This window comes from Symphodus melops (genome assembly GCF_947650265.1).
Source record: "Symphodus melops genome assembly, chromosome: 1".
Lineage (NCBI taxonomy): Eukaryota > Metazoa > Chordata > Actinopteri > Labriformes > Labridae > Symphodus > Symphodus melops.
In genome coordinates, this window is record NC_136691.1 from 55,209,499 (window position 1) to 55,221,836 (window position 12,338).

At 46.3% G+C, this 12,338-nt stretch overlaps 1 protein-coding gene across 1 annotated transcript; it reads left to right on the top strand.

The window, feature by feature from the left end:
* The first annotated feature begins 207 nt into the window (after nucleotides 1–207).
* On the top strand, nucleotides 208–10,863 carry spinb (spindlin b). Its single transcript, XM_079370434.1, has 7 exons — nucleotides 208–371; nucleotides 3,523–3,632; nucleotides 3,812–3,860; nucleotides 4,665–4,759; nucleotides 4,874–5,029; nucleotides 5,214–5,447; nucleotides 5,613–10,863. Exons 2-7 carry the CDS (start codon nucleotides 3,581–3,583, stop codon nucleotides 5,810–5,812), a joined length of 786 nt encoding a protein of 261 aa, XP_079226560.1. The 5' UTR covers nucleotides 208–371; nucleotides 3,523–3,580; the 3' UTR covers nucleotides 5,813–10,863.
* Nucleotides 10,864–12,338: the final 1,475 nt, after the last annotated feature.

Consider the following 12,338-nt stretch of genomic DNA (forward strand, 5'->3'; position numbering starts at 1 on the left):
CATGAATCAAGAACCAGAGGAGGTTTGTGACCCTGTAGAAACCAGCTCTCTCAGAACGCTCTGTTTTGGTGTGTGTGTCTTTAAATGCATTTCATATGTCCTCTTTCAAATTGTTGTTTTATTTATATCTTAATGATAAACGCGTTTGGTGGTCCTTCATTGTTTGGAAGTAAATATTCTATTTATCTCATTGACGTTGCATCAAAAACCATTTGTTTTATTTTGAAAACTGCACCACATAACTTCCGGTCGCCCTCTATCTTAGCGCAGCTAGCTTGACGCAGCGGTAGAACCAAACGGAGGCAGAGCGGATCAATTTGGAGCGACGACGGTCTGATCGGGATTATGCGGCGACACTGATTGCTGCATCGGTAAGAATCTGCGGCCTCGCGCCCCCCTCACGAGCCGGTTTAACGTCCCGTTTGTCCACTTTCACGTTTTACCGCAAAGCAGCCCGCACAGCGCCAGTGTTTTTCCCTCACAGACCTCCCTCTCCCTTTGTTCGCTTGCGCCTTTTTTTTTTTTTTTTTTTGCACCGATGCGGGTTTTTGTAAATACTGGCGCAATATGGCTGCCGTCTGTTGGGGGGGGGGGGGGGGGGACTAATTATCAGTGCACGTTTTTAAATCTGCATTCTACTGCTATCAGGTGAGGTGTGTAGGTGTGTGTGTGTCTGTGTGTGTACATGTGTGTGTGTGTGTGTGTTCGTCAGGTATATAAAGGAGGGTAAACTGTGACCTCTGGATGTTCATCTTCATCATGAGCCAAAATAAGCAGCTCCTCACTCACAGCACAATGCATGCTGGGATGTTGATGCGAGCTGATTGTTTTTAAAGTGTGTGTGTGCGTGTGCGCGTGCGCGCGTGTGGAGGAAATGCTAACACTAATGCAGATGAAGCTGACAGGTAAACCCAGGTGAGGTCACATCTGGACTAAATGAGTCGTTGTTGTTGATGTTGATGTTGAATGGAGGCTGAACACCTGAGCGCCGACCTATGACGTCATTTTGGGGCGATGTATCGTTATTGCAGTCGACGCATCGTGAAAGTACGAAGTTATCGCGGTATAAAGTGTTTAAGGCGTTCAGTCTGAAGTCAAAAAAAGAAAGAAAGAGATGGTTGTTTTTTTTTTCACGCCACCTTTCCGTTATCATTCACAGGTGTGTCAATGAAAGGTTGCCATGACAACATGGAGATTTATTTTAGCAGGGTTGACCTGGCTGTTCACGTTCAGCTGGAGACTGAGAGGGGCGTGGCGTCTTGTGCTGTAAGACATATTAAAAAAAACGACGCAGAAGTCGTGGACGGAGAGACGGAGGACGCTGGATTTGTTTTGAACCAGAGACGGGAGGCGGTTTTGGAGGCTCCGCCCACAGTCTGCGAGACGAGGCACTTCTATAAAAAAAATTTTTTAATCTATTTTATTGACGATTTCTCGACAGAGCGCCTCTCGAGCCCCGGAGGATCGTAGAGCTGGATGAGTCGGTCGAGGGTTCGATCCCCAGCTCCGACGTGTCCTCGAGCAGGACGCTTAACCCCGACTTGCTCCGGCTGCTTCGTCGTGTTTGTCTCTTCACACAGCGGCCTCGAGTCCGTTCACGCTTTCGACCTGTGATTGTTCCGAACGTTGAGCTCCAACATGTCGGCGTTTATCTGGACGGACGACGTCGCTCGGCTCGGTCAGGATTTAAACGTCTTCAAAGCGTCTCCCTCCGAGGGTCAAGTTCGGCGAGGAGCTGGAACGAGAAACTTCTAAACCAGTGAGTGCAGACCGTCTCCGCTTTCCTTCATGGTCGGTGATTTCGCCGCACAGCGCTGCCGTCTGCCGTGTGACTGATCAGGCGAGGAGACATTCAAACGTGGAGCTGAGCTGAACGCCGTGTCACCGACGCTCCTCGTCTGTTGATGCTGAAAGCAGTTTCATCCCTCCATCACTTTTTATTTTTTTTTATTTTTTTTGCAGTCCGGAGCTTTAATCTGCCCCACGTCAGCTCTCTCTCTCTCTCTCTCTCTCTCTCTCTCTCTCTGGCTTTAATCTCCCCCGCCGCCCCCCCTCGGGCCCCCCCGGGGTCTCCTCAGTCCCCCGGTCTGATCCCGGTCTGATCACAGCCTCTGCTGCTGCTGTCGGCTCCAGTTACTGCAGCGCTGCATGTGTGTCAGGAGTCTGTGGTTCCGTGGTTTCTGTTGCAGTTTGTGCAGCCTGCAGATCCAAGAAGAAGAACAAGCCCCCCCCCCCCGTTTATCGCCGATCTGATCGGCGTGAAGCCGTTATCTGCAGAACAACAGCAGCGTGCTTCAGAGTGGAATCATAATATCATTCTTGCACTTTTTCCCAGCAGTGCTGAGCGTGACCTTGTTCGAACATTTCTCTGCTTATCTGTCGTTCTCTCTCCTCCTCCTCTGCTGCTGCCGCCGCCGCCGCTGGATTTCACTTCCTCTTCCCCGACGGCTCGATGACTCGATTTGTTTGGTGATTGTCAGAATCTTCGACATAAAGACTTCTAGATACTTCTAGATAAGTGTTTTTTTAAAAGGATGAAAAAGTAGCAACGCTTTGAAGAAACGAAAGATCGGCAAACGGAGGAGAGATTTCTCAAGTTCTTTGTTCGTCTCTCAGAAGATTCAAATGTCTCTTACAATCAGACGCACGACCTCCAGACGGCGTGCCAGAGTTTAACTCGCCTCGCTCTATAACCAGGATGTAAACAAGAACGGTGATCAGAACGGAGCACGTTGAACACGAGCGTTCAGCAGAAAGCGCGGCGCCTGGCGTCTCTCTTTTCCGAGCGCTCGATTGGAGAATCTTTCATCATATCTGCTGTTTCCTTCAGATCGTGTTCTGAACCCACGAGTTCTTCACCACTGAGTCTTCTGCTGATTTTTGACCTTTGACCTTTGACCCAGTGACCTGTGCTCATGATCGGGGGGGTCGAACCTCTTTGTTCAGCAGTAATCTGGTTAGTCGCCCTCGCTCTGTTAAATGTGGATTCCTTTGTAAAGGTCAAAATGACCCAGCGAGGCGTTTGTGTCTTTGAAGGCGCCGTCAGTTTATTTTACTCTGAAGAGACGACAAGGGGACTTTGTTGTTGTTGTTGTTGTTGTTGTTTGTGGATGTTTAAATACTGTGACTGCGACACGGTGCATCGAGTGTCTCCGTCCGACCGGCTGAATTTTAGCAGATTTAACGGTTTAAAAAAATATGATTTCCCGTCTTTAAGATTTTTTGATTTCTGGCCCGCCGTCCTGAGTGATGTCATGTCTCATGTTCACGTGCGTCCCTCTTGTCCCCTCCAGGCTGAACGCACCGTGTCCTCATCGAGTCAATCAGCTGTGACGTCGGCTCCAGGCGTTAGTCTGCCCCCGACCTGTATGCAGCCTGCACGGAGCCCGGCCTAACTCCTGGTGCTCCTTCTCTCTTCCCACCTCCTCCTCCCTCCTTTCCCTACCCTCCTCCTCCCCCCCTGCCCCCCTCCCTCCATCCTCACCCACTCCCCCCAACCCCCCCACCTGGTGTCACACACAGACTCCCAGCATTTAGCCCCGACCGGCGGCCTGGCTGGCTGCCGCACACAGGTGGATGAATGAAGACCCCATTCAAGAGCCCAGCAGCCCCGCGGCCCCGAGCAGATGGGGGTAAGTCCCTGAACACATCACTAAAACATATATTTAGATATCCAACTGTCAGAGGTGGGTGTACATTTCACGTTGTTTTGCTTCCTGTTTGCGTTTGGACCCTCGGAGCTTTGATGTCGGACGGTCCTTGAACGCACCACCTCCTGATTTAATTAACACCAAATGTTTTTGTGTTTCAGGACATTCTGGAGTTTCTGCAAACATGATGAAGAAGAAGAACACACACAAGTAAGTCTGATGAGCGAGCAAACCCAGCGTTTAGACTGCCCCAGAGACCTCGGGGTGAATCACATTACTCTCTTCATCAAACTAGGATCAATGTTGGAGATGCTTTTGAAACATGGAGAGAGGTTAGAACGCAGAAAGCTTTACAGACCCATGCAGAGCTGGCTAAACACTGAAGCTACAGTGTCTCTACATGCAGAGCTGGCTAAACACTGAAGCTACAGTCTCCACCACATGCAGAGCTGGCTAAACACTGAAGCTACAGTGTCTCTACATGCAGAGCTGGCTAAACACTGAAGCTACAGTCTCCACCACATGCAGAGCTGGCTAAACACTGAAGCTACAGTGTCCACCAACATGCAGAGCTGGCTAAACACTGAAGCTACAGTCTCCACCACATGCAGAGCTGGCTAAACACTGAAGCTACAGTGTCTCTACATGCAGAGCTGGCTAAACACTGAAGCTACAGTGTCCACCACATGCAGAGCTGGCTAAACACTGAAGCTACAGTGTCCACCACATGCAGAGCTGGCTAAACACTGAAGCTACAGCGTCCACCACATGCTGACCTGTGTGAGAGGAGGGGGGAGACAGCTCTCTGGAATTTAGACTGCAGTGCCCATTTTAAACACTAGGGGGCAGAGTTACATTCTGTGTCTCTTCTCTTTGTTTGATCATCTTATTTAATTATTTGTTTATAAAGAAGCTTCACAGCACGAAGCTCATTGTCTGTTTCTTTCTCACTCTTCCTCCTTTTTAATCATTGACTCCTCGTCATCTTCTCTCTTTCTGTCGTTGTTCCTGCAGGAAACAGAAAACCAGTGTTGGTCCCAGTAAGGCTCTGGCTCAGCCCAGGAGAAACATCGTGGGCTGCAGGATCCAGCACATCTGGAAGGAGGGCAGTAAGTCGACAGATGTTCTTTGGTTGTTGTTATTGATTATCTTTCTATATTTTTATATTTGGCTCAGTGTTTTAGACGTTTGATCGACTGGATGTGTTTCTGTCTCCTCTTCAGGTAAGTCGTCTCAGTGGAAGGGGACGGTCCTGGATCAGGTTCCCGTCAACCCCTCGCTATACCTGATCAAATACGACGGCTTCGACTGCATCTACGGCCTGGAGCTGTACAGCGATGAGCGGGTGGTGGGGCTGGAGGTCCTCCCTGACCGAGTGGGTAAGTGCTCATCGAGCCGAGGTGGGGGGGGGGGGGTGTCACCGCTCACGACCACGCAGACAGAAGTAAACGATGCCAGATGGATTTCTGCTATCTTAATTGTTGAATCCTGTAACGACAAGAGAAGTGATTTGCTAACTCGTCTGATGATGTCACATTAACTCCCCCTGTGTGATTGGTCCAGCTCCGGCCCGCGTGAGCGACTCCATGCTGGCGGAGACGATGATCGGGAAAGCGGTGGAGCACATGTTCGAGACGGAGGACGGGCCGAAGGAGGAGTGGAGGGGGATGGTGCTGGCTCGAGCGCCCATCATGACCGCCTGGTTCTACATCACCTACGAGAAGGACCCGGTGCTCTACATGTACCAGCTGCTGGACGACTACAAGGAGGGAGACCTGCGCATCATGCCCGACTCCAGTGAGTGAAACCGGTTCTGATGGACCCGATAGGCCGGGCTTCAGTTTGGCAGCAGGTTCAGGATCCAAGTTAGTCTTTAAACAGAAGGTAAAGCCTGCAGCTCACCTCTCTCTCTCTCTCTCTCTCTCTCTGTGTGTGTGTGTGTGTGTGTGTGTGTGTGTGAAGACGACAGTGTGACGACGGAGCGGGAGCCCGGCGAGGTGGTCGACAGTCTGGTGGGTAAACAGGTGGAGTACGCCAAAGAGGACGGCGGGAAGCGGTCGGGGATGGTCATCCACCAGGTGGAGGCCAAGCCGTCCGTCTACTTCATCAAGTTCGACGACGACTTTCACATCTACGTCTACGACCTGGTGAAGACCTCCTAAGACCTGAAACGGGGTCAGATAAAGACTTACTGAGACCTGCCTAGACCCAGTGAAACCCCACCTCCCCCCCCACCCTTCGACGCCCAGTGAAGAAAAGTCCAGCTTAAACTTCCTGACGCTCCCTACGATCTACAGAGACTCCTGAGACAGACGATAACATCCCTCGACTCTTTTTCTTTTTTTCATGATACGCCTTAAAAAAAAGAAAAGAAAGAAAAGTCCTGATAATAAAAACGTTAAGACCAGCTACAGGTCTGCAGAAGACCCCCCCCCCCCCCCCCAAAGGTGTGCTGAGTCATGATCCATCCTTCACCAGTCATGTCCCCACATCTTCACCTGACACTTGGTCCAGAAGACGAGGGATTCAGGACTTCAAACTTTAAATTTAGCAAAAATCTGAACAAAAACTCTCCGATTTAAAATCTGGATCAGTGTGAAGACTTGAGTCCTGCAGCTTGAGATGTCCAGAGATCTACGAGGACACAATCCGGACCAAACTAAAGGGTCTGATATGATTCTGTTCAGGGTCAAAGCTGCTCTGAAGACCCCCTCCTCCTACCCCCCTTTCCTGAGACCCTGTCAGACTGTTTGAGACCATTCCAGAGGACGGGGGGGGGGGTCTGCCAGACGGGTCTGCCACGTCTGCCGGGTTAATGAAGGAATGGGACTTCAGGACTACAGGGGCCCCCTTTAAGGCATTTTTGAATGGACACGCAGGAGAAACTCTCGTCCAATCAGAGAGCATCTTCTTGACCCCGCCTTCTTTAAAAGTCTGACGGATGAAATGGAAAAAAACCAGAGGACACAGACTCTTTTTCTTTTTCCATTCTTAATCATTTGTTGTTGGGTTTTTTTATTTCGCTGTTGATTCCTACATTACCCAGAAGGACTTGCTGTTTGGCTGCACCAGTTGTTCTGACGGGCCTCGTAGCGTTGAAACCAGTAAGCTGCTCGCCACACGTAGCGCTCATGGTCGCCTCCCACATTCAGTCGGAGCAGCGAAGGAAAAAGCTGCTGATGAGTTTGAGACAGAATTTAAATTCTTCTTTTCCTGTCGAACCGTGACGGTCCGACCGACGTGAGCCGATTTTTATTTTATATTTTTGCCACCAGAAGACGTTTGATAACGAGTGTTTCAGATCGTTGATAACGCGGATCCAAACGGATTTCTACGGAAGCTCTAAAAGGACATTCCTCCATTTTTTTACTTTTTTTGTTTGTTTCACTATGACTCAGCGTTCCTGTGATAACGAGCACTTTCTTAACTTATTTATATTATTGGTTGGTTTCCCCGTGACGAGTTAGTTTCTGGAGTTCTCCAGAAAATGACTTAAATGTGCTCGTTATCACAGGGAAAAATAACCTGAAATGTCCCTTTAGGGCTCCCGTACGTCTCATCAAAGACGCCTGAAGGTTAATGAGTGCGCCCTGACGGCACACGCCGTCGTTTCCTGTTGGACTGTCTTCACCGCAACGTGAGCGACGGCACACGTCCAATCGTGCGTGAGGACCCGTCGTGTTAAAGCGAAGACTGGATCTCCGTTTTCTCATCTGACCACGAGAACGTCTCCGTCTGTCTTAATCCTTTTAAAAAGTTGAAAAGTTGAAGGAATCAGCTAACGGCCACGTCAGTAAACGTGCTCCTGCTCCTGAACGAGGCGACCTTGAGCTCTGTTCTCTGATTGGTCAGAGAACTGGTTTCTGCTCCAGAAAAGTTGCAGGGTTTTGTGAAGGACCGAGCCTGCACGCTGGCTTCAGCTGAAGCAGAAGGTCACCTGCTGGGAGTTGAGATAAAGTTTTTTTTTTAATATATATTTTTTTAATCTTTGCCCGCTGCTGCTGTTCACTTCTTTCTGTTTTGATATCAAAGTTTTTGCATCGTCTCCTTTTTTTTGTTTGTGTTTTATACCAGCTGGCACACAGATCGCCTTGTTTCCTTTTTGTACGTTTTCTTTGGTTTCGTTCGTGTTGCTCCGTGGATTCTGTCGCTGTTAGAAAGGCTTTGTCGGTTTAAAGTTCAAATTCACTGAAGATGAAGCTCAGCTCTTTTTACCCTCCTCGAACATGCCTCCCTCTCTCTCTTTTTTGTTTACAGGGGAGGCTGGAACACACTCCCTCCTGCATCTCACCCCCACACACACACACACACACACACACACACACGCCTGTCCTTTTAGCTAATGTAGCTGCAGCCACCACAGTAGGTGTCGGCATCACTACCAGAGATAACGTTTGCATACACAGCCATGTTGCCTGACCCACATCTCATGTGCCTGAAGGGACTCAGACCTTTTACAAAAAGTGTGAAGAAGGTAAAAGTTGGTTTCTCTTTTCTGGATCCACACTGTTTTAGATCTAGAAACAATCCTGGTGTGTACTTCTGTTGCATCGGGCTCCTTGGTGTTTGCGCCGTGACTTTTAACGTACAGCACATTCATTGTTGTCCTAAAAAAAATCTGGTGTTTGATATTGTGTCGAAACATCCTCACAAGTTTTTAATCCAGAACACGCAGAGGCTGGAGTCTGAACGTTTGTTCAGTAGGAATGGTGCAGAGCCTTGAGGAGTCACGTTTACGGTTTTCTCTAGAAGATGGCTTCAGGGTCTCGAATAACAACGACAGACTCGATTTAAAGAGCTTTTGTCCTCATTTTGGATCCCAGACTTTCATCGTCTCGTTTTAAAAATGTCCTACAGAGATTGGTTCATCTAGAGTTGGAGAATCTAGCATCTAATCAGATTAAAGATTGCTCTAGAATCACTATTATTTCTGGATTAGTGGACTTATTTATATAAGTATTTGTCACGCTCCTTCAATAGGAAACATAAAACAGTCACAGACGAGATACCTCGAAAACAGAGTCCACATGTTTCCAGTCCAGAAACCCCAGTTTAAAGGAACTCCCCTTTACAGCACATTTTACTCATGATGCTTCTAGACTTCATCGCACTCATTACTCCTCTGGAATCACTTTAGTTTTCTTCCCACAATTTGAACACATTTCTTATGATCCTGATCCTTGAACAAACTCATAAATTTTTAAGAACTGGAACATTCTGGAGCGCGTTCTCCAATCTGGACCCGCTCTCGCTGATTCTTGAATTCACCGGGCTGGGAACAGTACGCCTTCATAAGTAGAGTCAGTTTCCAGAAAATAGCTCATACTCAAAGTCACCCTTAAATCTCGAATCTTAACTTTTATACGTCTCTTTTAACTCTAGAATCAAATCAGTCAGATTAGCTGTGAGCTCCTGATATTAAAGAGAAATAAATGCGGCGACGATCCCGTTTGCACAAATCTTCCGATTCTGGACTGTGGTTCTGGAGCGGTCTGGGTTAACTTCCTCCTGAGTCCTCTTGGTTCTAGGGTAAGATAATCAATAAGAAAACCCCAGAAGGAATGTAGCGTTCTAGAACTTGCAGCTCTAGAATACAACGACACATCAAAGGTGAGGAGAACATTCCGGAACACTCGCCTGGTCCCACCTGTTCTGATTCTAGATGTGGACTGAACAGACGCATTTCACCATGGTGGTAGACTCAGGACTCGTATTAAATCTGCACATTAATGCACATCTGGCTCAGCTCTAGAATCGGTTTGATTTTTACACCGTGTATCCAAACGAAATGCGTTTGAGCCATGGGCCCAAAACACAGTGGGCTTGGATCTGTTTCGTAGATTGAACCGGATTCCTCTGAGCTCGATGAGACAACCTGAAAAACATTTAGAAATAATACAGAATTCTAGAGCTTGCATCTTTAAAATGTTCTAGATTTGATTTAAAAAAAATACACAACCTCAAATCCAAGAAAACATTTGTTTTCATATCCAAACCCACGAAATATTCATTTAAACTAATTTGATCAGATTGAAAGAATTACTGATCGTTTACAGATCTGGAATTCTCTGGAACAAGTGTGAGCCAGAGTATGCGTCTCACCAGGTTTGATTTCTGTAAACCCGAGGCCAGTAGATCCTTCTAGAACTCACATCTTCATCTTTAAGTCTGTGTGCCCTGATTCTGGATCACATTTTATTTGGGTAAACCGATCAGAAGTCTCTGTGATCTTGACGTGACTTGTGTGTCTTCTAGATTTTGAAACGATGCTGTTTAGTGGAGCTCGGTGTCACAAGCTGTTAAAATCGTTGTGGTCACAGGACAACAGACAAAGTATGAGTCGTGACTTTTCCAGACCTCTGCAGTTTCAGATTTGAACATCCGAAGGGCGAAACTGGAGATCAGATTTTCATGTTTCAGGATCTAGAAGACTTAGTTTGCCCTCTTCCTCTGACCCTGGTTTCTTTTTGTTCTTTCTTTCCCCTCTTGTTAAAATCAGCTGGTGGCCATTGATAAACGTCACAATTACAGGAGACCTAGTAGTTGGGTGAGCTTTACCCACAATGCACCTGGCTCCAGGCTGATTCATGCTCGACTCCTGGGTGGATCTTTGGGGGGAATAATCCTGTGTCTGGGTGGATCCTCAGCCTCCGTGATTTGGACATGAGTAGTCGTCTGTTCAGGAGCCGACACGCTGTTGGTATTTTACAGAAAAACATTGATGTGTGTGTGTGAGAGAGAGAGAGAGTGTGTGTGTGTGTGTGTGTGTGCGCGCTGTCGATCAGCCCCTGTTCAGAGCAGTGTTGTTTTTGCATGCCTATATTCTAGCTCGGTGTAAATCGATGTGAGTTGCATGTCTGTGTAGTTTTCAGTTGTTCGGCTGACTTCTGTCTGTTGTGGCTTCGGGTGCCTTTTTGTTTTTATTTCTGTTTTTATTTTTATTTTTTCTTTCCCTGTTTTTTTTTTTGGTACTGTGTGTCCCAGAGGCTGATGTGTGTTTTTGGGGTTCTTGAGCAAAAAAAAAAATAGAGAAAATGAAAACAAAGAAAATCCTCCTACCAACAGATCTGACAGCGGTTATTGTTATGACGGCTGTAAAGTCTGTTTTTGGGTGGATTGTCCCTTTAAAGAGTGCCAACTACAGATGCCAGTGTTGTACAGCAGTGAAGATCTCACACTATTTACTAAAATAAACCATTTCTCTGTTTTTTCACTCGTGAGTCTGTCCGTTCTTTCTGGTTCTTGCACCATTTTGATTTCTTTTTTGGAAAGTGTGCTGAACAAAATAAACTAAAAAACTAAACTTTTCACAGAAACACAGCTGAAATCTGTCCAACCCCCACAATCCATGCACAAGGTGAAAACATGTCTTTGAATACATTTAAAAAAAAAAGGATTCAATGGACCAGTGGTGTCATGCAAACCAAAATTCTGGGGGGTTGGGAGGGCTAAGTGAGAGTGGGGTCCAGGGTTCCTTCTTGGGAAAAATGTGAAGAATTAGATACTTTATTGATCCCGAGGGAAACTATGTTATTTTCTCAAATTTGAAACAGTTCTAATCAAAGGCAGTAAAAGTCAAACTGAGTCATCCTTACTTTAATCATGCAAAATAAAAAAATCCTTTCCGATTTTAAAAATAAAAAATGTGAGGGGGCTCCAGCCTCCCCAGTTTGAACGGGCATGATGTCTGACTGAGGAAACAGGAGGTTTAAATTGAACAAAAATAAGAAAATGAAAGATGAAAATAAACGAGATCATAAAACACTAAAAACTGATGCAGAAAAGAAGAACAAGACTACACTGTAAAAAATCAGAGGAAGAAACAACTTTAGTCGGTGCAAAGAAGCGGTAAGTCTGATCGGACACCGGAGCTGACAGGAAGTAATCAGAAATACAATTAATATATAATCATGTTCTTGAGAGTGAGTTCTAGTCAGCCTACAAACCATCCTAAATATCATCATGAAGATCGTAGGTGTTAATGAAGAGCTGGGTTTTTAACTTTTACTTAAAGGTGCTAAGAGACTCTACAGGTCTCTCCTCCTTTGGGGGGCGACAGAGGAGAAGAGAGTGCAGATCTATCGTTACTTGTTTCACATTAGGAGAAATATATGAAATACTTTAACACAGCAGATATTCACTGAAGTCTTTTCATATTGTTATTCAGTGATTATTGAATCTTCCAGTCCAGGATCAGAAAGGCTGAGGCACAGAGCGTAACAAGTGAAGGCTGCACCTTTCACAGATTGACCTGTGATCACCCAATCATCACTTTCATGAACTGGAAAGATCAATAATCAGTCATGGCGCTGAATGTTTCTGTAACATCTCTTCACCTCTGTCACTCACGGTCCAACATGTTCACACCGTCACATGTTTTCCATCTTTGTCTTTCTGGACTGAGAGCTGCAGCGAAAAAAAACAAGAACCAAGTCTGCTTAGTGTCATCGCTGATCTGAATTTAAAAACATGAAAAGCAGAGTTCTTTAGTTCTTTAGTTCTTTAGTTCTTTAGTTCTTTAGTTCTTTAGTTCTTTAGTTCTTTAGTTCTTTAGTTCTTTAGTTCTTTAGTTCTTTAGTCTACCTGGAGCCGGGTTCTGAAAATATTCATTTTGAGGAAAAGTTAGATTTGATTTATTTAAACCTGAATTATTTCTCAACATAATGTGGCTCAGAGGGTTGAGTCGTC

Excerpts from the sequence above, each read along its gene's own strand:
- spinb (XM_079370434.1), top strand. The coding sequence starts at position 3,581 with ATGAAGACCCCATTCAAGAGCCCAGCAGCCCCGCGGCCCCGAGCAGAT. Across the intron at positions 4,760-4,873 it reads GCACATCTGGAAGGAGGGCA|GTAAGTCGTCTCAGTGGAAG; the intron begins GTAAGTCGACAG and ends TCTCCTCTTCAG. Across the intron at positions 5,448-5,612 it reads GCGCATCATGCCCGACTCCA|ACGACAGTGTGACGACGGAG; the intron begins GTGAGTGAAACC and ends GTGTGTGTGAAG.